The sequence below is a fragment of the Oncorhynchus masou genome, chromosome 24 (assembly GCF_036934945.1).
Source record: "Oncorhynchus masou masou isolate Uvic2021 chromosome 24, UVic_Omas_1.1, whole genome shotgun sequence".
Lineage (NCBI taxonomy): Eukaryota > Metazoa > Chordata > Actinopteri > Salmoniformes > Salmonidae > Oncorhynchus > Oncorhynchus masou.
In genome coordinates, this window is record NC_088235.1 from 56,888,504 (window position 1) to 56,914,587 (window position 26,084).

At 41.8% G+C, this 26,084-nt stretch overlaps 2 protein-coding genes across 3 annotated transcripts; one reads left to right on the forward strand and one right to left on the reverse strand.

Moving 5' to 3' along the window:
• The first annotated feature begins 3,169 nt into the window (after positions 1-3,169).
• LOC135512363 (neuroblast differentiation-associated protein AHNAK-like) lies at positions 3,170-16,344 on the forward strand. The gene is made up of 5 exons (XM_064934339.1): positions 3,170-3,257; positions 8,895-8,951; positions 9,616-9,739; positions 9,848-10,023; positions 11,404-16,344. The coding sequence occupies exons 2-5, from the start codon at positions 8,949-8,951 to the stop codon at positions 15,847-15,849; spliced, it is 4,749 nt and encodes a 1,582-aa protein (XP_064790411.1). The 5' UTR covers positions 3,170-3,257; positions 8,895-8,948; the 3' UTR covers positions 15,850-16,344.
• On the reverse strand, positions 16,345-25,566 carry LOC135512364 (ectodysplasin-A receptor-associated adapter protein-like). Of its 2 annotated transcripts, none has more exons than XM_064934341.1 (6): positions 25,330-25,566; positions 20,201-20,255; positions 18,910-18,952; positions 18,731-18,801; positions 18,287-18,335; positions 16,345-18,080 (listed from the first exon to the last, which is right to left on the reverse strand). In XM_064934341.1, exons 2-6 carry the CDS (start codon positions 20,210-20,212, stop codon positions 17,692-17,694), a joined length of 564 nt encoding a protein of 187 aa, XP_064790413.1. In that variant the 5' UTR covers positions 20,213-20,255; positions 25,330-25,566; the 3' UTR covers positions 16,345-17,691. The 2 variants fall into 2 exon arrangements, with proteins under 2 accessions (XP_064790413.1, XP_064790412.1); XM_064934340.1 differs by having other exon boundaries at positions 20,201-20,259.
• Between the last annotated feature and the right edge of the window lie 518 nt (positions 25,567-26,084).

Below are 26,084 nucleotides of genomic sequence, written 5' to 3' on the forward strand. Positions count from 1 at the left end.
ACGCTCAGCACGTCAGACGAGTGCTTCAGAGGTTGTTGGAGAATGGACTTTTTGTCAAGGCGGAGAAATGCATTTTTCATGCACAATCCGTTCCATTCCTAGGTTACATCGTCTCGACTGAAGGTATTCGCATGGATCCCGACAAGGTTAAGGCTGTGGTGGATTGGCCAAGCCCAGATTCCCGTAAGGCCCTACAGAGGTTTCTGGGATTAGCCAATTTCTACCGGCGTTTCGTTCGCAACTTTAGCCAGATAGTCGCTCCTCTTACCGCCTTAACCTCTCCCAGAGTGACGTTCAGGTGGTCCGATACAGCCGAGGCTGCATTCGCCAAACTCAAGAGCCGCTTTGTTTCGGCTCCCATCCTCATAGCTCCCGATCCCTCGCGTCAGTTCGTGGTGGAGGTGGACGCTTCAGAGGTGGGGGTAGGTGCGGTACTTTCCCAACGTTCCTCTTCTGACGACAAGATGCACCCTTGCGCGTTCCTTTCCCATCGGTTATCACCTGCGGAACGCAACTACGACATTGGCAACAGAGAGTTGTTGGCAGTGAAGTTAGCACTGGAGGAGTGGCGCCATTGGTTAGAGGGTTCGGGGGTACCTTTTATAGTTTGGACCGATCACAAGAATTTGGAGTATATCAGAACCGCCAAGCGACTCAACTCCAGGCAGGCGCGGTGGGCACTCTTTTTCGGACGTTTTGACTTCTCTCTCTCGTATCGCCCGGGTTCCAAGAATGTCAAACCCGATTCCCTTTCTCGCATTTTTGACCATTCCGAACGCCCATCCACTCCCGAGTGCATCCTACCCGGGACCCTAGTGGTCTCCACACTCACATGGGAGGTTGAATCGAGGGTCAAAACGGCCTTAGAGGGGGTCACGCCTCCGCCCGGTTGCCCGCCTAATCGGTTGTTTGTGCCGGAGGGGTGTCGGTCCGATGTTATTCGGTGGGGGCACTGCTCCAACGTAGCGTGTCATCCAGGAGTCGGCCGCACTAGCTTTTGGTTAAGCAACGCTTTTGGTGGCCACTGATGGCTCGTGACATTCACAGTTTTGTCTTGGCTTGCTCGGTTTGTGCCACTGGGAAGACTTCTAATCGACCCCCAGGTGGGTTACTCCAACCGCTGTCGGTCCCTTCGAGACCCTGGTCCCACATCGCGCTAGATTTTGTTACCGGCCTCCCGCCCTCCCAGGGCAAGACGGTTGTTTTGACCGTGGTGGACCGGTTCTCGAAGGCGGCTCATTTTATTCCCTTGCCTAAATTACCATCTGCCAAGGAGACAGCGGTAACTGTCGTGGATCACGTCTTTCGCTTACATGGCCTGCCGATGGACGTAGTTTCTGACCGGGGGCCCCAATTTGTGTCCAAGTTTTGGCAAGAGTTTTGTAGGTTACTGGGAGCGAGTGTCAGCCTGTCTTCAGGGTTTCATCCCCAGAGCAACGGTCAAACGGAGAGGGCCAACCAAGATTTGGAGAGAGTGTTGCGATGTTTGGTTTCTAAGAATCCCTCTTCCTGGAGTCAACAACTCTCTATGGTTGAGTACGCTCACAATTCGTTGCCAGTGGCAGCCACGGGTCTCTCTCCGTTTGAGTGTAGTTTAGGTTACCAGCCACCTATCTTTCCCAGTACGGAGTCCGAGGTCACTGTTCCCTCCGCTCACGCTTTCATCCAGAGGTGCCGTCACGCATGGAGCAGAGCCCGTGAGACTCTTCTCCGGGTGGGGGTGCGCACCAAGGCTAAGGCCGCTCGCCACCGGTCGAAGCCTCCGGTATACGTCGTTGGCCAAAGAGTGTGGCTTTCTACTAAGAACATTCCACTCCGATCCGTTTCAAACAAGCTTGCCCCCAAATTTATCGGCCCGTTCAGAGTCACCAGGATCATTAGTCCGGTGGCGGTCCGGCTCAAGCTTCCTCCGGCGTATAGGAGAATTCATCCTACCTTTCATGTGTCTAAGATAAAACCTGTGTTTCAGGCACGCATTAACCCGCCGGTCCCGGTTCCCCCGCCGCCACGACTTGTTGATGGGGAAACCACCTTTTCTGTCAATCGTATTTTGGACTCTAGAAGGAGGGGACGCGGATTCCAGTACCTGGTGGACTGGGAGGGTTACGGCCCAGAGGAGAGAAGTTGGGTACCTGCTAGGGACATTCTGGATCACTCCCTTATCGATGATTTCAATCGACAGGTAAATTCGCCTGGGAACGCCAAGAGACGTTCCTAGGGGGGGGGGGTATTGTCACGGTTCATGAATCCACTGCCTCCCTCTCTCTTTCTCTCTCTCTCTCCAGTGTTTGTGTGGGCGTGGTTCCCAATCTCGGCCTGATTGTCTGCGCCAGCTGGAACCACTTATCTTCCCTTTATATGTTCTGTTACCAGTGTTTCTTGTTGTCAGATCGTTGTTTCTTCTCTGAGGTTGTGTCGTGTGTCCGTGCTCTTCTCTTGTGTGGATTATCTGCTGTGCTCCTTCCTACTCATCCGGACACACTCCCCTGGTTTTCTCAGCACGTTATCATCGGAAGATGCGCCCGAGTTCCTGGGTCGGATTCCTTCTGAGTACAGTCTGTCTGTCATGTTGCTGCTGTGAACTACATTCATTAAACCATCGTTGCTTGCATCCGCCTCTGTGTTGTAACAATACTTTATCATGATATTGAAGATAATGAGCAGATTTTTGAGCGATCACAATCAAGTTCAACTCACTCAAAATAACATCAGCCTCCCTTCACTATACAGGTCAGTCAGATACAGTAGTAGATGGCAAAGACACTGATCAATGGCTTATGGCAGAATCTTTGGATTCCATTAATCTCTCCAGAGCTGTGGGCAGTGTGTGTGTATGAGAGACAGAGAAGGAGAGAGTGCATTCATATGTTGATGGATGTAGATGCATGTTTTGCAATTATTGCAGGCCTCTGTTTCTTAATCCTTGGTTAAGGACGGGTGGTGTGTACCTCTTTCTCTCTTTCTAAATCTCCATTTCTCTCTCTCACTCTCTTGGCAGGTTTCGGCTGTCACCAGCCCTGTAAATGTGCATGACATGTCCCTCTCCCTGTGAAAAGGTTCATAGTGGGGGTTGGGGTGGCATTGGGGAGGCGGTCTAGATGCTGCCTAACCTGTTCTACACCTCAGGTTGCGGTCAGAGAAGGCATTTAACATAATGTATTTAACACAGATCCTCTTAGGTTGACAGAACAGCTAAGGTACAGAGGAGACAACATTGCCTGGGCTTTCAGAGGACGCACATCTAGGAGCATCACAAGGTGAGTCCTTCCCATCCTATGCCCCAATCTGAGCCCAGCACAGGCCCAGCATATATGTATATGAGCTACGCGCCAACATTATAAGGCTTTTGGTGCCATTAGAATAAGATATTTAACAAATTGATGTAATTCGTGCTGATGGTACAATGGGAATTTTAAACATAGTTCAGTGCTCTTGTTTCTGCTGTGTCAACTGGTAATAGAATGAACCTTATAAGTCCTGAGACCCCAGCCCTAAACAGTTGAATTCATGAGTTTTATTGATAAAGGTGAATATCCAAATAGTCAGTGACAACTCTGTGGAGTTTGGCATTTGTGACAGCAACTATGTGAGCTTATTACAGTATTATAGACACAAGGTACTTGGATTTCCTAGGATCTTCTGTGTAGAAGAACCCCTTACCTTCTAATGACTCTTGTGTAGCTTGTGAGCATTATATAGTTCGTGAGTCTCAGCATTTCATAGAAAGCTTTTAATAGTTTGTAGCTCAAACCATACAGACGTTTTTATAAAAAGCACCGGCCCCTAGTCTCACAAACATTATTCTACTCAGCCCCCGTTAAACACAGAATAATGGTTGGTACCAATGAATGCAGAATAAATAGACAAATCTAATGGTACAACCCAAAAGTCTGTAGCTCATTGGGTTAACAATTCATTCTTTGTAACGCTAATACTAAAAATCCTCTTCTCCTCATAAAAGATGTCCGATTCACTTCAGATTTTGTATTTCAACTCATAACTGCACATAAAAGAATATGCATACATTATAGAGTGCTTGCTTTGTTATCCAACTGATCTTGTGTCCTTTCTGTCATCCTGTGAACCCCGTTCGTTACTGCTCACAGCGATATTATTGTATTTTAAATGTCTTGCTATTCAGATTAAATAGTCCCTCATTTAATTTCCTTGAAAGAAATATACATGAGAAAACATGTAGATATCTGAAAAGTAAATATCGACCTGTGTAACCTTACAACTTCATTTGAATATGTGGCAAGGGAGGATGGTTGTTTTATATGTTGTGCTTTTAGTGTCGCTGTTTCGATCCATTTTGTTTCCCTAAGATACTCCCATAATTGCTGTCTGGTTGGGGGTTTGTGAGTCATTGTCTGAGCAAATTTGTTGTGTTATCTGAAACAATGTGACATTATGGGGATTATATCGATGTGTGGGTGTAGGTAGTGCATGTAGGGGCATATTTCAGTAATGTATTTCAGCACATGGGTTATTGCTGTTGGATGGTTTCTAATGAACTTGGCATCACCCTTGCAAGGCATTTTGAAAAATAAACTTTAATGCCCAGAACTGTAAATAAATCAATGAAGTGGATTTTGCTTGTGGGTTACTATTCATCAAACATATAGGGCTGGTTTCCCAGACCAACATTAAGCCTAGTCCTGAAATGAAATTCTCCATTGAGCAAGCTTTTTAGTCCATGACTATACTTAATCTGTCCGGGAAACCGGCCCACAGTGTCTTTTATAGTACAATTGTTACTTGATATCTGTTTGAGGTGTTGCTGTTGTATTACATTCTCCATAGTTGTCAGATGAGAATGAAGCCACCATACAATTATTATCAAATATGTAAATAGACCTCCCTAACATATGGAATGTGTTGCTTGTTGTGATATACAATATGAATTACATACCAAGCCATTCATGTGAGATTTTTTCTGGCCTTTAAACGAAGCCACAATAATAAAGCCACGACTACTTACTTTCTTCAACTGTCTTATATCTAGTATTAGTCAGAGATTGAAAACAACCTTTTTCCTTTTCATGAAACACAAAGAGACCAGTAAAAAGTTATAACCCAATGTTTGTGGCCTCAGGTTTTACATTTTCACAGAATGCATTTGTGCTGGTGGACAGGGGCAGACTAGTTATTTGGCAATTCTGGCAAATGCCCGAAGGGCTGGTACATTTTGTGGTTGGGTGAGCAGGTCGGAATTGACACACACAAAAATATTTGTTTTATATAAAAATAAAAAATGAAAAAGGTGAATGGCTGGCGGCTGGCGGCTTGTGGACCTGTTTTTTTGTGCAATTTCTTGGTTATACTAGACTTGCTTCGACTCTGTCATCAGTTAGACAGCCAAGACCATGCATAAAAAAACGTAAAGGGTGCCTATAAAATAAAAATAGCACATTCTACACTGAACAAAAATATAAACGCAACTTGTAAACTGTTGGTTTCATGTTTCATGAGATGAAATAAAAGATCCCAGAAATGTTCCATATGCACAAAAAGCAGATTTCTCTTAAATTTTGTGCATACATACATTTGTTTACATCCCTGTTAGTGAGCATTTCTCCTTTGCCAAGATAATCTATCCACCGGACAGGTGTAGCATATCAAAAGCTGATTGAACAGCACAATCCTTACACAGGTGCACCTTGTGCTGTGGACAATAAAAGGCCACTCTAAAATGTGCAGTTGTATCACACAACACAATGCAATTGGCATGCTGAGCCGGTGTCCACATACTTTTGAGTGAGGTTACAATGTATACTGAACAAAATTATAAATGCAAAAATGTTCATATGAGGAAATCAGTCCATTGAAATAAATTAATTAGGCCGTAGTCTATGGATTTCACGTGACTGGGAAAAGATCCAGGAATGTCCACCAGAGCTTTTGCCAGAGAATTGAATGTTAATTTCTCTACCATAAGCTGCCTCCAATGTCATTTTAGCGAATTTGGCAGTACGTCCAACCAGCCTCACAACCGCAGACCATGTGAATGGCATGTGGGCGAGTGGTTTGCTGATGTCAAAGTTGTGAACAGAATGCCCCATGGTGGCTGTAGGGTTATGGTATGGACAGGGATAAGCTACAGACAACGAACACAATTGCATTTTATCGATGGCAATTAGAATGCACAGAGATAGCGTGAAGAGATCCTGAGGCCCATTGTTGTGCCATTCATCCGCTGCCATCACCTAATTTTTCAGCATGATAATGCATGGCCCCATGTCGCAAGGATCTGTGCACAATTCCTGGAAGCTGAAAATGTCCCAGTTCTTCATTGGCCTGCATAATCACCAGACATATCACCCATTGAGGGTGTTTGGGATGCTTTGGATCGACGTGTACGACAGCGTGTTCCAGTTCCCGCCAATATCCAGCAACTTCACACAGCCATTGAAGAGGAGTGGAACAACATTCCACAGGCCACAATCAACAGCCTGATCAACACTATGTGGAAGAGATGTGCCGTGCTGCATGGGGCAAATGGTGGTCACACCAGATACTGACTGGTTTTCTGATCCACGCCTCTACCTTTTTTTTAAGGTATCTGTGACCAACAGATGCATATCTGTATTCCCAGTCACGTGAAATCCATAGACTACGGCCTAATTCATTTATTTCAATGGACTGATTTCCTCATATGAACATTTTTGCATTTATAATTTTGTTCAGTATACATTGTCACCTCACTCAAAAGTATGTGGACACCGGCTCGTCAAACATCTTATTCCAAAATCATGGGCATTAATACCTCTTATTGGAAGGCTTTCCACTAGATGTTGGAATATTGCTGTGAGGATTTGCTTACAACTTTAAGGGGTGTCCACATACTTGTGCATATATAGTGTATAACAGCTACTAATTTCCAATATAGCCTAAGTCGCTAGCTTGGCTTTTATAACGTCTGTTTTATAAGCCTTATAAGGCTTAAGCAGACAGGCAGGCAGAGAACAATAAGAAGCACAGAGTGACAGCAGAGAAGATGCAGAGACAGACAGCACAACAAGGAAGCAAACAAAATGGCTAGTGCAGAGGCACAGTTATTGTCACCAGTGGTGTTTTTACATATTGTGTTTCTTTTTTTTAAGTTGAGGAGGGCCTCCCAAGTGGCTCAGTGGTGTAAGGTATTGCATTGCAGTGCTAGCTGTGCCACTAGAGATTATGGGTTGGAGTCCAGGCTCTGTCGCAAGCTGGCCATGACTGGGAGACTCGTGGGGAGGTGCACAATTGGCCCAGTGTCGTCCAGGTTTGGCCAGCAGGGTCCCATCGTGCACTGGCGGGCCGGGCGCAGTGCACGGTGTTTCCTCCGACACATTGGTGTGGCTGGCAAGCTGGCCATGACTGGGAGACTCGTGGGGAGGTGCACAATTGGTCCAGGTTTGGCCAGCAGGGTGCCATTGTGCACTGGTGGGCCGGGCGCAGTGCACAGTGTTTCCTCCGACACATTGGTGTGGCTGGCTTCTGGGTTAAGTGGGCATTGTGTCAAGAAGCCGTGTGGGTTGTGTTTCGGGGACGCATGGCTCTCGACCTCCGCCTCTTCCGAGTCCGTACGGGAGTTGCAGTGATGAGACAACGTAAAAGTAAAAAATGTTTTTTTTTGGTACAAAAAAAAAGTTGACGGGAAGTCAGTCACTGGTGAGTCACTGTACTGCCAATGTTATGTGTCAGCACTACTGCACTACTGTGTCCAGGTAGGGTGTGGGGATGGGATGGCAGCGTGCACAGTGATGTGGGCTGGTGTGGATAAAATGCCTGGGCTGGATTCTTGTCCCAGTCTGCCCCGTGCACAGTGATGTGGGCTAGTGTGGATAAAATGCCTTGGCTGGATTCTTGTCCCAGTCTGCCCCTTCCGGTACAATAATGTAATGTTTTGAAGCCAATATCATGGCACTCATAATTCAGTTTACGCCATTCCCTCTTTCTGACATGCTGCCCAAACCCTCAGCATCACAATGCAGGTGAATACGTTGACATTCATGAGAGTAGTGGGTGTGGCAGTATGTGGCTGTGGTAGTAGGTATGGCATGTAAGCTATCATGCATCTAAACCAACTTGTTTGGGAAACATTCCCCTGAGCATCCTGGCAATGGCCATTCCTGGGGTTCCTAAGGTGTGCGGCTGTCTGTGTGTGGGTGTCGCTGTCACTCTCTCTGTCAATCAGCCAGCAGTAAATTAAAGGCAGAGAGCTTTGTCAAAAGCTTTAGAGTGGTTATCAAGATAATTATTGTCATTATAACAATAGTGATGATACCTTTCAACAGACATAGTCCAATGACTATTTTGGTTGGTTTTTACATGTTAAGTTATGCAACCTGGTCTCAGAACATTTCATATTATTCTGTACGTAAATCACCCTCCATTTGTGAAATGCTCAAGCATTCATCCCACCTCCTGCCTTATTTTGTGATGCAGCAAAAGTCTAGCAAAGACTGTTTAGGTGTCAGTCTGAGCAGAGATGCATTAACTGTGTGCAACTGTGTTTCTGTGTGGATGTTTCACCTACCGAGCTGGGAGAGGATGTGGTTTTTCTCTGCAAGCTACACCTCACAAACGTTTTAATTATCAGATATATCACCACATACAGATATTATAATAATGTGAGGCAGTTTTGTAATTAGTAAATGCAATATTTCCAAAGCTACCCTTCAATAGAAATAGTTCAAATATAAAGTTGAAATAGATTTCTCATTTGGCCCCTACAAAATGATAGGGGAAAATCATCCTTAAAGGACTTTTCAATGTACATTTTATTGTTGCGCAACATCAAACCCTGTAAGATGAAATGTCTTATTTTAGAGGGAGTTTTGCTTATTAAATCACATTATAAACTGATAGTAAAGACAAACTGTACCACTTCTTTTTTGTTGTTGTTTTTACAGGTTATAGTGAGGACATTTTTCTTGATATGCCGCTGTAAATATACTTCAGAAATCATGGTGAGTCAAATCATTTATAACGTTCCCTGAAATTTTATAACCTTTCATGCTTCCCATTAAAGCGACAATCTGAGATTGGTACATCCATTTTTGTACTTAAATAAATTATATATTCCATTGATTCATGAAGAATATAACTTATAAAATCCTTGTGTGCTTAGGTCAACTGTCATAACCCATCAGAACCCAAAATATAAGAACATTTTACTTCATTGTTAGTAAACAATATCATTGTAAACAAACCCTGTATAGTCTTAAAATATATTTTAAACTATAATGTTTATATCATGGCTAGTCAGTCCTTGTAACCATAGCTCTATCTATGAATTTGAGAGTGATAACATTTCTCCAGACCCATCCCTCAGGTTTTTACAAAAACAATGGCAGGTGACTTCTTTGTTAATGCTTGAAAAGCAGATTGCCCCTTTAAAGAGCAGGAGCCTTGAGGGAGTCAGCTTGTTTTTACGAGAACAATCTATCCTGGGGTGTATTCACAGTGTAAAAAAAAAATCAGGGCCTAAAACCATACAGATACTTTGTTTTACCAGATTCTTAGTCCACTTTGGATGAGTACTGCACACACGCTAATGTAACTGTTACAAATGGTTGCTGCTTGATGATAGTGACTACAATTGTTATTTCATTTTATTTGACATCTTACTAGAATGGGGAAAGTCAGCAAAGACATTACTCCAAAAGCTTGGTCCTGGAGGATTCAGAAAGAGGAGGAGTTGTCATCACTGGAATCACAGACCCTAGTTTCACTGATAAGATTGGCTTAAAAGAAGGTAAAATGTCAAATACTAGTTTATTTCTGATCAAAAACATTCATAATTATAGCATACAAAGCATAAGAGATCATTATAAGTAAAACGCTTTTCTCTCTACTCTTTTAGACAATGAGATTGTTGCTGTCACCATCAATCTGAATCACCTCAGTAAAGAGGACAGGATGAAATTACTCAAGATCATGGAGCCTTACAATGACAACATTAGAGTTATGACAAAGCAGGATCTGAAAGCCAGCGTCAGTCTCAGATCATTGGATGGTGGCCTCAAAGATCCTGGGGATGTAAGTGTCAGAATCAAATGTACTTAATGATTTATGCCAGCAGTCATTGCACTATGCTGACATAATACTTCCAATATTATTTTTCAGTTTTGAAGTATTAGAGTGCCTTCGGAAAGTATTCAGACCCGTTGACTTTTGCCACATTTTGTTACGTCACAGCCTTACTATTCTAAAATTGATTAGGCATTTTCTTCCCCTCATAGATTTTTAGAATTGTTTTAGAATAGAAAAATAGAAAAATGACATTTACATAAGTATTCAGACCCTTTACTCAGTACAACGCCAGGACAGCGGAGTCAATCACCACCTTCTGGAGACACCTGAAACCCCACCTGAAACCCCACCTCTTCAAGGAATACCTAGGATAGGATAAGTAATCCTTCTCACCCCCCCCCTTAAATGATTTAGATGCACTATTGTAAAGTGGCTGTTCCACTGGATGTCAGAAGGTGAATTCACCAATTTGTAAGTCGCTCTGGATAAGAGCGTCTGCTAAATGACTTAAATGTAAATGTAATGTACTTTGTTGAAGCCCCTTTGGCAGCAATTACAGCCTTGAGTCTTCTTTGGTATGACGCTACAAGCTTGGCACACCTGTATTTGGGGAGTTTCTCCCATTCCGCTCTGCAGATCTTCTCAAGCTCAGCCAGGTTGCATGGAGAGCATCACCGCACAGCTATTTTCAGTTCTCTCCAGAGATGCTTGATCAGGTTCAAGTCCGTGCTCTGCCTTGACCACTCAAGGACATTCAGAGACTTGTCCTGAAGCCACTCCTGCGTTGTCTTGACTGTGTGCATAGGGTCATTGTCCTGTTGGAAGGTGAACCTTCGCCCCAGTCTGAGGTCTTGAGCACTCTGGAGCAGGTTTTCCCCACAATCCTGTTTCGGCACTCTACGGACAATTCGACCTCATAGCTTGGTTTTTGCTCTGACATGCATTCTCAACTGTGGGACCTTATATAGACAGGTGTGTGCCTTTCCAAATCATGTCCAATCAATTGAATTTACCACAGATGGACTCCAATCAAGTTCTAGAAACATCTCAAGGACGATCAATGGAAACAGGATGCATCTGAGCTCAATTTCGAGTCTCATAGCAAAGGGTCTGAATACTTATGTAAATAAGGTATTTCTGTTTTGTTTTGTAGCAAAAAACTGTTTTTGCTTTGTCATTATGGGGTATTGTGTGTAGATTGCTGAGGAATTTGTTTTATTTAATCCATTTTAGAATAAGGCTGTAACGTAACAAAATGTGGAAAAAGTCAAGGGTCTAAGTACTTTCTGAAGGTAATAAAATAATGTATTGTGGATCAAAACCTTAATATTTGCCCACTGAGTACCACATAGCACTATGCATTATTTACTATTTGATTGTCTACAGATGTTCAAGGATACCTACAGCAGAATGCAGCAATCAGTTGAGGCACCAACTATCGAGGTTGATCGCCTCAGTGGACAATTAAATGCTGAAGGGGAGTTGAAGAGTGAAATCAATGGTCCCACTTTGAATGGGGAATTGCCCAATGTGACATTGGACACACCTGGAACTGATGGTGATGCAAAGTTCACAATGCCCACCATTGGAATATCTAGGCCTATAATGAAAGGAGCAGATCTCGATGGCAGTCTCAGATGCCTTGAAGACAGTCTTTTAATGCTAAAGCTCCGCACTCCAGATGCCTCACTTGACTTGGAGAAACCAGAGGTTAAGACAAATGCATATAAGTACAAGGAGTCAAAATTAAAAATGCCTCACTTCAATCTACCACACATAAAAGCCAAAGCACCAAAGGGACACGTGAACATATCAGGAGATTTAGAAGGCCCTGGTCTCAGTGGAGAGGTGGAGACACCAGACCTGAAGATTTCAGCCCCTGATGTGGAAATTAAAGCCCCAAATGTAGATTTGAATGATCCAAATGCTGACTTGAAAGCTCCAGATGTTGACATAGAGGCTCCTTCAGGCAAATTCAAATGGCTAACTCAAACAAAGCCCAAGTTTGGATTATCAGGAACAAAAGTGAAGGGACCCGACGTCGACATAGATGCTGGCCTGTCTGCAGCTGATGTGAATCCCTCCACTCTCAACATTGATGGAGAGATAAGTGCATCAGATGTAGATTTGAGTTCACCAAAAGCTGAGGTAGATCTGCAAGCTCCAGATATCAACATTGAGGCTCCCTCAAGTAAATTCAAATGGCCTCGTTTAAAGAAAGACAAATTTGGTCTTCATCGGTCAAAAGTCAAAGCTCCTGGTGTTAAGACAGACCTGGAGACACCACCCGTTGATCTTTCTTCCTCAAAGATTGAGGGTGAGATGAACACCCCAAATTTAGAATTGAATTTACCCAAAGCAGACCTGAGTGGCCCTGATGTTGACATTCATCCTCCCATTGGCAAATTTAAGTTCCTGACACTCAAAAAGCCTAAGTTCAGGCTCTCTGGACCAAAGATTAAAACTCCAGATGTTGATGCAGATCTGAAGGTATCTGACCTCAGTCTCTCTGTCCCTGATGTTGATGCAGGTCTTGACACGCCTGATTTGGACACTAATTTGTCAAAAGCAGATATCAAATGGCCTGAAGTAGACTTTAACGCACCAGAAGTGAACATTGAGCCCCCTTCAGGGAAATTCAAATGGATTACTCTAAAAAAGCCAAAATCTGGACCCTCTGGACCCAAGGTTAAGGGACTCCAAGTCGACATAGATGCTGACCTGTCTGCACCCGACTTGAATCACTCCACTCCAAACATTGATGGAGAAATAAGCGCACCAGATGTATATCTTAATTTACACAAAGCTGACCTCAATGCTCCAGATGTTGACACTGATGCTCCCTCTGGAAAATTCCAGTTGTTCAACCTAAAGAAGCCTCAATTTGGACTCTATGGTCCAAAGGTGAAGGAGACAGAAATGGTTCTGGATGCTAATCTGACTGTACCTGACATGAGTCTCTCTACCCCTAATATTTACAGGGATATAAGTGCACCAGATGTAGATGTCAATTTACCCACAGCTGACTTGAAAGGCCCAGATGTAGATCTTCAGGCACCAGAGGTCAACGTTGAGGCACCCTCTGGAAAACATAGATTTCCAACTTTTAAAATGCCCAAAGTTAACTGGTCTGGACATAAGGTGAAGGGACCAGACCTTGATGTTGATCTGAAGACACCAGATTTGGACCTATCAGCAATTGAAGGTGACATCGCTGTTCCAGATCTCAATGACAGTTTGCCTGAAGCTGACCTCAAAGGACCAGATGTAGATCTTGATGCTCCCTCTGGAAAATTCAAGTTGCCGAAAATAAAATGGCCAAACATAATGAAAGTAAAAGGACCGGAACTTAATGTAGATGCTGATTTTAACACCCCAGAATTAGATGTTGATTTACCCAAAGCATATCTGAAAGGGACTGACATTGATTTGAAAACAGCAGACCTCAACCTCTTAGCACCAGCAATTGAGGGAGACATCCCTGTTCCAGATCTCAATGTGAGTTTGCCTGAAATTGACCTCAAAGGACAGGTTGTGGATATTCAAGTCTCAGATGTCGACCTTGATCCCTCTGGAAAATTAAAGTTCCCTCAAATCAAACGGCCAAATTTGGGTTTAACAGGGCCAAGAGTTAAAGGATCAAACCTGGATGCTAATCTAAAGGCCCCAGAGTTGGACGTCTCGGTTCCTGATCTGGATGTCAATTTGCCAACAGCTCATCTCCAAGCTCCTGTAGTAGAGCTGAAAGCACCAGACCTGGACCTTTCTGCCCCCAAAATTGAGGGAGCCATTGCTGCTCCAGATTTGAGTATCAGTTTCCCTGAAGCTGACATCAAAGGTCCAGAGGTAGATCTTCAAGCCCTAGATGTTGACCGTAATGCTCCCTCTGGAAAATTCATTGTTCCTAAAATCAAACTGCCAAATGTTGGTATAACAGGGCCAAGAGTTAAAGGACCAAACCCGGATGTTAATCTAAAGGCCCCAGAGTTGGATGCCTCTGTTCCCGATGTGTATGTCGATTTGTCAACAGCTGACCTCCAAGCCTGTGTTGTAGAGCTGAAAACACCTGATCTTGAGGGAGCCATCGCTGCTCCCGGTCTTGATATTCCTTTGTCTGAAGTAGACCTTAAAGCCCCTGATCTCAACATTGAGGTTCCAATAATTGAGCTTAAGACACAAGATTCAGCCATATCAGTTCCAAAGGTCGATGTGAATTTACCAAAAGCAGATATTCAAGAGTCCGATCTAGACCTGAATGCACCTGACTTCAACTGCTCAGCTCCAAAAATTGAGGGAGACATTGCTGCTCCAGGTATCAATGTCAGTTTGCCTGAAGCTGCCCAAAAAGCCACCGATGACCAGCTGCAAATATCAGAGCTGAACATTTCTACCCTAAAGATTGAAGGAGATATCTCTGCTCCAGATTTAGATATCAGTTTGCCCAAAATGCACCTTGAAGGACTAGATGTAGATCGTCAAGCCCCAAATGTTTACCTTAATGTTGATGCTGATCCAACGACACCAGATTTAGACATCTCAGCTCTTGAGGTTGATGTGCATTTACCAAAAGTAGACCATAAAGTTCATGATCGAGACCTGAAAACACCAGAGCTCAATCTTTCAGCCTCCAAACTTGAGGGTGAAGTGAATGTACCAGAGATGGATATCAACGTACCCAAAGCTGACCTCAAAGGATCTGAAGTAGATCTAAAAGCTCCAGATATAGATAAGGATGCCGCTTCAGGCAAATTCAAATTATCTTATTTTAGGCACCCCTCATTTGTTCTTTCAAATCATAAACTGGAGGAACCCAACTTTGACGTTGATGCACCTGACATAAATATTCTAGTTCCCACACTTGAGACTGGGCGTGTAGCCCCAAAGGTAGATGTACCTCAAGCAGACCAAAATCTATCTGCTCCTAATGTTGAAAGGGATATCAGTGCTCCAGATGTAAATCTAAGTTTACCAAAAGCTGACCTCTCCGGCCCGGAGGTGGAATTGAATGCTCCTGGTCTTAATCTATCTACTCCAGAGATTGGAGTAAGTGTCCCAGACATTGATCTGAGTGTGCAGGGAGACATTAAAAGCCCTGGGGTTGAGCTGAAAGCTCCAGATGTTGACATTGAGGCTCCCTCTGGAAAACTGCCTTATTTTAAGATGCCAAAGTTTGGTCTCTCAAGACCTAGAATAAAGGTACCAGAACTTGAAGCCAGTGCAGATGTTAACGCGCCTGATGTGGAAGTTTCTGTCCCCAAAGTTGAGGGAGAGATTACTCCACCTGAACTGAGTCTCTCTGCTCCTGACGTCAATTTACCTGACATCAAAATAGATGACACTCACATAAGTAAGTTAAAATGGCAATTAAAGTGGCCAAGGTTTAGATTCTCTGTCTCAAAAGGTAAAGATTCTGACATGGACAATGAGGAAGAGCAGAGTATGGATGAAACAGAGAGTGGTCCGGTAGAAGTACCAATGTTTACCTTTCACAGACTTCCAAAGAACAACAAGATTGAGAGTGTGCTCAAAGATGCTGCGGATGCCCTTTTTGAGGCCATTGACACACCAAAGCTTGAGGGAAGCCTTGATACAGCTAGTACAGAGGTCAGTTTGTCTAAAGTGAATGTATCTTTGACTGAAGGAGGGAAAGAGACATCACCTTCAGGGCCTATTAACATCATGGAGCGGTTGAAGTTGTTCAAAGCAAAAATCACCTCAGATGCACTAGACTCATTGGATGAAAACAATAGGATATCAATAAGCCTCTCCAATATGCTTGGTCTGAATATCACAGATCCCGATGCAGATTACTCCTGGTTTCCAGCCATGTGAACCTTACACTTGGGATAAACCAACATGAATGCAACTTTTTTGTAAATAAGCATCATTCCATTTGTGCATGAGTTGACTCCATGTTGAGGATGTGATTTGTTTCTATGTAGAAAACATAAACGTGTCATTATTTTTTATGTAGATTTGTCTCAGATATCTCTTTGTATTCATCCATATGCTACATCTATATTTAAACAGTTGACATCAAAATTAAGGAAAATGTGCTCATTAGCTCTATATGTACTCAAACTTATTTAAATTATGGTACTATTTCCCAACTTCTGTTCACTTGGAAGTATACTCATTTTTTTACAAATGCCTCAATATTGTATCTGTCACAATTCAGACCTATTTCACCCACAAAGGGGACACAATTTGTATGGAAGATGTCATCTTTACATTTTAACCAAAAACAATAGTTGAAAAGTGAAATGTAATTAAACTATTCATGAGATATTTTTTCCAATAAACTATTATATTAAATTAATACATCCATTATGTTTCTTTGTCATTTATTGATGATAGACTACTAATTTATAATTGACAACAACCATATGATACTGTATAATTAAATGACAGGTTTGAATTCCTCTGATTGGATATTCATCACTGAAATCTAGATAAATAAACATTTACCAAGTTACATAATCATATACACAGAAAGCTCAAACTCTCATGGGTAACTTCCAACAGAAATCCTTTTTTTTCTCAGCTCTGTATTTTCAATGATGACTATTGAAACGTGTTGATGAAGAATAGTTCATAAGATTAGCAAGAAGCTGGAAAACATCTAGCTTTTATTTGCTTCAAGTGGGGGTGGGGGGAATTGTAACCACAAAAAATATAAAACGTAAGGGAAAATTGCTAATTAGGATTCAGACCGGAGTGAGATATCTCATTTTGACAACATGACCTCAGCTTCATCAAACTATCCCAAAATAATCAAGACTCATTAACTATTAATACAAACAATACAATATTTGGAGATGATTCATGTTTTTATGAGACTATAAAGACCAATACGCAACACTGTCTCCTTTGCCATATTATATATACTACATTGATTATTATTGTCTGTCATTACTATGGTGACTGTTCTAATAAGTAAAAATGTACTAACAGTTCACCATTTAAATCTTCTCTCTTTTCCACTTCTTGATGTGCCATGTTGGTTAGCACAGTTCCACTTAAGATTGTCCTAGAACCATGATTTCCAATCTCCAATGTAATGCCCAAAAGGTAGGCTACCATTATGTCAGATCGTGAAATACGTGTTCAAAAAAATGTTTATGTGGTGAAATTATTAGATCGGTCCAAAAAATGGTGTTAATTTTTAACGCACTGCAAAAATGAATGTGGACCAGAATGTACACGTTATATTTGCATAGTAGCAGTATGCAAATCAGGGAGCCAAATGAACGGCTCTTTCAACGATGCAATTTGTTTCCTGAAGTTCACCAAAAACGATCTTTTCATAAAGAGCCGTTTGTTCGCGAACAACCCATCACTATTGGACACACAGCAATTCTGATGTTGCGGGACCTTTGAAAAAGAAAATAATGAGCTGGTTGAGATGCTCAGAATTACAGTATTGGTAAAGAGTACACAATGGAAATCAGTCCTACTAAGTCCTCAACTCCGCAGGAGTCATAAAATGTGATCCACCGGTCTTTTGCACACCATCTCAACCAAAATCCTGGAACCACTGGATGTTAAATAAATGGGCTTCTGTTAAAGAAAAAATGGTCCAAGTCCCTGTTGCTAATTCAATAAAGTGTATAGCAAAATGTAAAAAGTAATTTGCATAATTTCTGAGGGATTTTCAGGGGTTGGGGCAAGTGGTTAATGAGCATTTTGCCAGCGTGAGGGCCAGTCGTTATCCATCCAGCGTTGCAGAAGCCGCAGCACATCAATGCGCTGGTAAACCCGGCAAAGTTCGGTGAGCTCAGTGACGGTCTTGTGGTTGTTGCGCAGCAGGAACTCTTGTGTGGGGCTGTGGCACATTGAGCCCTGGGTCCGGTGCTCCAGCAGAGTCAGCTCATCATAGCTCATACCCCAACGGCTCGCAAAGTTCTTCCAGTTCTTAACAGTGCAATGATTTGGGTCCAATTTAAGACGCAGTAAGTCCAGCAAGTCCTTGTCATCCATCAGGTCACTGATCTTTGGAGGTGGAGCTGAGCAACAACACTTCTCACAGGGGTTGTTCAAGAACTGCAGCTCCTTGGGGAAGTCTAGGGGGTAGGAATTGGGGCAAGGAAAATGGAATTACCAACAGCCTTGGAAATAAATACACTGTACATGGAAATGATTAGACTACCATTTTAGGTACACGTATGTTAGTGTAATGCATCTGTGTAGAAAATATGTAGAACATGTGCTTGAAAATGTTGTTCGGAAATACAGTATACATCATGATAAAAACGCTAATTTAATTTACCTTGTAAGATGGAGCCTGTGCAGATGCACTCCACACCAACTTCTACTGGCTGTATGAGGATGGGTAAAACAATTTTAGAGTGGAATTAACTACAAATATGATTCAGAATACCTCACAATATTCTAATTGATACCATTAAAATAATCACAACCTTTTTAAACCAACTCACAACACCTTTCCTATGGAAAAAAAGTGATCATTCTCACCCATCAAAATGGTCTTGTGGTTTTGACACCAACAGCTAGTTTCCGTTACAAAGGCTCAAACATTACAGATAGCCAGGGTATGACATTTTCAGTTGCTGGGTAAGAGGTTTGGAGTTATATTTAAAAAGCTACAGTGTACAGGAGCATCCTGTCAAGACGAGTCACCACATTTTCACATTAATATCATAAACAAAGAAACAATACACTTTAGCTCAGTGCAAGTGACCCCATTACACACCTGTCTTATTCTGCCTGAGGGAGGTGTGAGGTAGCCAGGTGGCATGGACCTCAGCTGCAGTGTCACTGCATCTGGAAAGGACAGATGGACGGTGTAAGTGAGTGCTGTACTTTCTCATCAGAGTGCACAGAAAGGCACATCAGTTGTGTGAACAGATGTACTGAGCTTAGAGCACCCACCTTGAGGTTCTGTGACTTGGACTGGATAGTTGGACTTCAAGGACTAAGAGACACAAAACACACATGTTCAGCTTTGCTGGGAAGTGGCACACTGATGGATTGTGATCTTCATACTATATATCAATGCAGATATTTATGCTAATATACATCTTTTAAGACCGAGAGGTAGCAATGAAAACGTCTGTAAATTGTGTGAGAAAATTATACTCTGTGTTGGATAGCGAAAAGTGGCTTGTTGCAACTTGCTTCTATATCAGTCCCTGGGCATAAGAAATTCCAACATAATGTACTCAACTATGCTTCAATTACTTTACATGGCTATTTTCTTCTCAATCTAAACAGGCCGAAGAGTTAGCTCAAAAGAATATAACAAAAATATTGCTAACAAAAACAATGTATCTATTCAATTAAAGGGATAATCCACCCCAAACCTCTAATTCCAATTATTAACAGTGTTAAAGAGTGTTAAATAACACTAATATGTGAAAACAATGTTTTTTTTGTGAACAAATGTTTCATTTTGTCATTATAACAAGCTTGGTAGCAACATGAAAATAATTGTGGAAAAATGTTGCAGTTCAAGTTGACTACATAACCCACCATGCAATGCTCTCTATGGGCTGGCTGACAAGTTAGCTAGGTAGCTAGCTAGCAAATATAGCTACACACAATAATACCAAAGTCCATATCAGCATGTGAAGTAGCTAGCTAGCTGTAAAATCACCTAAACAAACTGCACTGTCAATTTAGGAGTGTATCTCAGTGAGTTAAATTTGCAGTTCGTCACTACCGAGAGCGAGTGCAGAGTATGTTGCTATGGCAAGAACAGCCAATTCTCACATTTCTCACAGGGCACATTGTGAGATGGTACTTAAAGGAGAAACTGAGTTGAATAATTTGGTACACTGTTTAGATTGAGCACATCTAAGCTAAATATATACTTTGTCATGACAATATAAAACGGATGAATGTGTTCTATTGGCCAATCTGGAGGGCAGGTAATTGTTTTAAAAGCGTTATGAAATGAGATAGTGTGTTATCACCTATCTCCAGTGACGAGAAACTGGTAGCTATGACGAGTTTCTATATGATTTTCAGATTTCCCAGACGGACCATTTAGAAGTTAAATCATTGGGTATAGTTCTATTTTAACCACTGATAGAACATAGGCTTTCACCAAATTGACAGGTGTTCCATGATTTTTTATTTCTGGGGGTGGATTATCCCTTTAAATTCAGATAGTACAGTTGTTTACACTAGTTTGTTTCTGATGATATTAGGAGGGTCGTACCATTTCTGCCATGAAGCTACTCGTATCTGTGTCCTCCACTGGTTCAGAGATTATTCTATCTGTCGAGACAAGACAGGTGTAACAGGGAGATTACATGAAGAGAACAATGCACAAAGGACAATATTGCAGATTTTATAGAAAATGATGGCTGATGGAAATGGAATGCAGTTTTTCAACAAAGCAAATATCAGCATGAAGAGGACACATTAAATCTGAACTTATTGAGTGTCCTGGGTCCTGATAGTTGCAGACGTACAAAGCCCTCTTTTCAGCTCTAAAACATACCTCTACAAGGCTATGCAGGCCTCTATCAGTCTGCGTCACTGTGAGGCTATTGTATGAGACCTCAGAGTTCCAAATAAAGAGCTACTCTGACCTTTCTCAGGTTACACTCCATGAAGCTGACACTCACTTCAGCTTAAATGGGAACCTTGGATTTATAAACACATTCAAGTTAACCAAAGACCATTTCACATGGGTTATATTAATGAAGTTGTTGACACTGTTGAAACTACAGTGTAAGTCAGACATAGATCTCCAAACGACAATACGTGGGTGGATTCACTTCCTCAAACAAGATTAAAAGAATAGCAGGGTTTCTCACATTGGTGACATGAGTAAACAAACACACACACACACACACTTTACTATAATGGAATTGTAAGTTGTCTCACACCAGGGGCCTGTGTCATTGATTGATTGATATCACCAACAAGAAGGGAAATATTGTCAAGACGTCACTTCTTTTGTGGGGAGGCTTCTTCTTCACTTCTTTTGTGGGGAGTTTTACATTGCAGTCATACCAGACTAAAATAAATACTAAAACACCCTCACCAGCTTTGATTAGCCAGCAGCATACCACCCTGCATACCACTTCTGGCTTGCTTCTGAAGCTACGCAGTGCTGGTCCTGGTCAGTCCCTGGATGGGAGACCAGATGCTGCTGGAAGTGGTGTTGGAGGGCCAGTAGGAGGCACTCCTTCCTCTGGTCTAAAAAAATATCCCAATGCCCCAGGGCAGTGATTGGGGACACTGCCTTGTGTAGGGTGCTGTCTTTCGGATGGGATGTTAAACGGGTGTCCTGACTCTCTGTGGCCATTAAAGATCCCATGGCACTTGTCGTAAGAGTAGGGGTGTTAACCCCGGTGTCCTGGTTAAATTCCCAATCTGGCCATCACAGTCACCTAATAATCCCCAGTTTACAATTGGCTCATTCATCCCCCTCCTCTCCCCTGTAACTATTCCCCAGGTCGTTGCTGCAAATGAGAATGTGTTCTCAGTCAACTTACCTGGTAAAATAACAGATAAATAAATTGAACAATATTATTTTAAACATATCACAGTCCAGAAACAGTGATAATTTCTGTGGAGGGTACAAACAAAATATTGCAGTATTTTCTGCATATTGACATATTGCAGTATTTTCTCAATCGTTTTGTTGTTACATAGATGATGATGATGACAGTGAGACAAGAGAGGAGAGGACATACCAGTTAACTCACCCTTTGCCATACTCTCAGTAAGATCAATAACAACAGAGCAGTGATGATCACTGTAATAACCGTGTAATTGCTGATGGACACAAAAATAGAATCTCATTCTAGGTCTGTGGTTGCATAGATGTGTACAGATGCTTTGGTAATGCATACTCAATCTCATTCTACCTTGCTCTTTATTAGTGCAATGCTGAGACACATCAGCCCCATGTCCCCTACTCATCAACTGTAAGCAGAAACCCATCTCAGCTCAGCATTGTTTCTGCTCCACAGGGAATGCACAGACATGTACATACTCGCTCTGCAAGAAGTTCAATAGATGAAATATAAACCACATCATAATAGATACCTCCAGGCCATGATTCCATAGAGATTAACCTAGATTTTCTCCTTTTTGACCACCCATGCCTTTGCTACTAAGATAAGTCGAGTTTCTAAAAGTTTAATCAGACCGTGCAATGTTGCATTTGCTCTGCAGCGACCAAGGCATGCTTTTTCTCCACACATGGCTTGAGATGAATGGCGCGCTAATACCTAACTCAATCCATGCAGTTTCTATACCTAAAGCAGAGATGGACAAATGCTTTGAAAGTTGCGTTGTCTATGTACGGTGAATGATTGAGGGTTGTGTGTGTGTGTGTGTGTGTGTATGTGTGTGTTGTAAAACTCAAGTTCCAGCAGGACAAATAAGTTCTGTGATTTTGTTGTGTGAGAGGAGGCTTACTTTGCTGGCCGAAAGCCCTCAGCTTCTGCACAGGCCTTGGCTACTATAGGAAGATTGACAACCCAATAGTAATAAAGAATAAAGAGCTTGTTCTTCAAGGCTTGCTGATGAGGACAATGTTTCAGCATTAAAAAAAGCACAGACATTTTTAGGAAAGAATCAGAGCATTGTGCAAAATTGGGGTATTATTGTTCTGCTCATTCAACTGAGCAGGCATCCTCAAGACCCAACAGGTATCTGTCCAAACAGATCACTGAGTAAATGTAATTTATATGTATGAGCTCAAGGGGACAGCTCACATTTTCATACATTTTCAACAGCGCGCGGGAAGTAGGGGTGCTGAGGGTGCTGCAGCACCTCCTAAAAAATAAATGTAAAAAAAATCTGAAAAAAAAAAATCTATGATACCAGTCAAAAGTTTGAACACACCTACTCATTCCGGTGTTTTTCTTTATTGTTACTATTTTCTACATTGTAGAATAGCAGCAAAGACATCAAAACTATGAAATAGCACATATGGAATCATCTAGTAACCCCCCCAAAAAAGTGTTAAACAAATCAAAATATATTTTATATTTGAGATTCTTCAAAATAGCCACCATTGGCCTTGATGACAGCTTTGCACACTCTTGGCCTTCTCTCAACCAGTTTCATGAGCTAGTCACCTGGAATGCATTTCAATGAACATGTGTGCCTTGTTAAAAGTTCATTCGTGGAATTTCTTTCCTTCTTAATGCATTTGAGCCAATCAGTTGTGTTGTGACAAGGTAGGGGTGGTATACAGAAGATAGCCCTATTTGGTAAAATACCAAGTCCATATTATGGCAAGAACAGTTCAAATAAGCAAAGAAAAATGACAGTCCATCATTACTTTAAGACATGAAGGTCAGTCAACCCAGCAAAAGACAGGAACGTTGAAAGTTTCTTCAAGTGCATTTGCAAAAACCCTGAAGCGCTATGATGAAACTAGGACTGCCACAGGAAAACAAAGACCCAGAGTTACCTCTGCTGCAGAGGATAAGATCATTAGAGTAACCAGTCTCAGAAATTGCAGCCCAAATAAATGCTTCACAGAGTTCAAGTAACAGACACATCTCAACATCAACTGTTCAGAGAAGACTGCGTGAACCAGGCCTTCATGGTCAAATTGCTGCAAAGAAACCACTACTAAAAGACAGCAATAAGAAGAAGAGATTTGCTTGGGCCAAGAAACACGAGCAATGGACTTTAGACCGGTGGAAATCTGTCCTTTGGTCTGATGAGTCCAAATTTGAGATTTTAACTTCCAACCGCCCTGTCTTTGTGAGACGCAGAGTAGGTGAATGGTTGATCTCCGCATGTCTGGTTCCCACCGTGAAGCATGGACGCTGTCGTGATTTCTTTAGAATTCAAGGCACACTTAACCAGCATGGCTACGACAGCATTCTGCAGTGATACACCATCCCATCTGGTTTGCGCTTAGTGGAACTATCATTTGTTTTTCAACAGGAAAATGATCCAACACACCTCCAGGCTGTGTAAGGGCTATTCGACCAAGAAGGAGAGTGATGGAGTGCTGGATCAGATGACCAGGCCTCCACAATCACCCGACCTCAACCTAACTGAGATGGTTTGGGATGAGTTGGACCACAGAGTGAAGGAAAAGCAGCCAACAAGTGCTCAGCATATGTGGTAACTCCTTTAAGACTGTTGGAAAAGCATTCCAGGTGAAGCTGTTTGAGAGAATGTCAAGAGTGTGCAAAGCTGTCATCAAGGCAAAGGGTGGCTACATTGAAGAGTCTCAAATCTCAAATATATTTTGATTTGTTTAACACTTTTTTGGTTACCTCATGATTCCATATGTGTTATTTCATAGTTTTGATGTCAACACTATTATTCTACAATGTATTAAAAAAGGTAAAAATAAAGAAAACCCTTGAATGAGTAGATGGATCCAAACTTTTGACTGGTATTGTATATATTATTATTGTTTCAATGTTTTTCCACAAAAGTAGTGCACTGGGCCTTTACTAGTATTAGTGGATCGATATAAAAAGTCTGTAGGGCTGGCAACATTTTTTTTCAGCATCTCTGCTTTGGCAGAAAATGTTGTTGTACAATTAAGGACAGTATCTTTCAGGATTCAATAGTTAGAATTACAAGAGTTGTTGCCCTGTTCCTTTCTCTGTTATTCTGGATTTCATTAGAATGACAAAGAACAAAACCCTGTCCTCAAACATTCACATCAAAGGGTGCAAAGTTATGGGCAAAGACACAAAATATCCAAATCAAAGTAAATATGTTCGTGATCATATATATATATATATATTTTTTTTATAACATGAAAAATAACCACTTTTGTTCAGTATTAATTTACCATCCTTACAAACCACTTAATGTAAATGTACAGTACTATATTGTATAAAGGCTGGTCATCTAGGTTTGTACCTGTAGACTTTCCATCACCATGAAGAAAAACAACGGACAATAAAGTTATTGAGTACATTGAGACATCAAGTGGTTTGCGATGATGTGATGTGGCTCAGTTGGTGGAGCATGGCACTTGTGATGCTAGGGTTGTCGGTTTGATTCCCATAGATGACCAGTATGAGGGGTATTTTTATATTTGGGGAAATCCCACTTGTGAGAAGAGCACATTGAAATTGAATCAATGGAATGCAAGTTCTCTTAATTAAATTATGTCAATGTGAAATGAATTATAAAACATTTTTTTAAACGAAATATTTAAAAAGTTCAGATAACCAAACTTTAAAAAAAACAAAATTACTTTTAAATTTCAATATTACAGTGGGTCTATTTATTTGTAAATTAGAAGGTTGCTCAAAAAGAACCACTAGCAAAAAGGTAGCGTCATAAACGACATAGCCTATTCTATACCATTTAACGTTTGAAATAACAATGCAGACTTACCGAATGGCTCCTTAAACGCCTTCAAGCTAGTCATCTTCACACAAATAGTTGTGAACATAAGAGAAAAGTCCGTTGCACATAAGAGTAAAATGACAACGGATGATAACGAAATTGAGTCGAATAGTGCAACCACGTTCCCGAGAGTGCGCTGAGGGGGCGGGAGGTGTAGTTGGTAAAATGACGCTCAATGCGAGAAAAACTAGTTCTGATCTCAATGCTATTGGTGCTTTCAAGACAACTGGGAACTCGGAACAAAACGTTTTGAATGGTCATCAAACTCGGAATTCCAAATCGGAAACTAGGGCATCTTTCTAGAGCCCTGCCTTTCCGACATGAAGATCACCAACGTCATAACCTGATCTCGGTTATTTCCCAGTCTTGAAAGCACCATAAAACCTCTCCCCCGACCACAAGTGTCACGTAACTTCCCATACACATAAATAAATGGTAGACATGGAGGCTGACAGACCCCTTCGACAGATTTACCATTCACTTTCCGCCATGTCTGATGACCCGACAATGGGGACTTTTCTTAGTCTATAATATAGGATGCTATTTTACGCTATATGGCCAAGGAAACAGACCGATGCTATGCCCCATAACACTGGTGTGGAAAATAGTCTAAAAACAGTTATAAGGCTATGCAGTGGCTCCAGTTAACCAGTGGTCCAAATTAAAGCATAGGCCTACTTTTTTTTATTGCAGCCACACTTTTTGGGCTGCATTTACACAGGCAGCCAAATTCAGATCTTTTC

Excerpts from the sequence above, each read along its gene's own strand:
- LOC135512363 (XM_064934339.1), top strand. Across the intron at positions 9,740-9,847 it reads TAAGATTGGCTTAAAAGAAG|ACAATGAGATTGTTGCTGTC; the intron begins GTAAAATGTCAA and ends CTACTCTTTTAG. Across the intron at positions 10,024-11,403 it reads GCCTCAAAGATCCTGGGGAT|ATGTTCAAGGATACCTACAG; the intron begins GTAAGTGTCAGA and ends GATTGTCTACAG.
- LOC135512364 (XM_064934340.1), bottom strand. The coding sequence starts at position 25,387 with ATGTTCACAACTATTTGTGTGAAGATGACTAGCTTGAAGGCGTTTAAG. Across the intron at positions 18,802-18,909 it reads CCAAGTCACAGAACCTCAAG|ATGCAGTGACACTGCAGCTG; the intron begins GTGGGTGCTCTA and ends TGTCCTTTCCAG. Across the intron at positions 18,336-18,730 it reads CCTCAGGCAGAATAAGACAG|CCAGTAGAAGTTGGTGTGGA; the intron begins GTGTGTAATGGG and ends ATCCTCATACAG.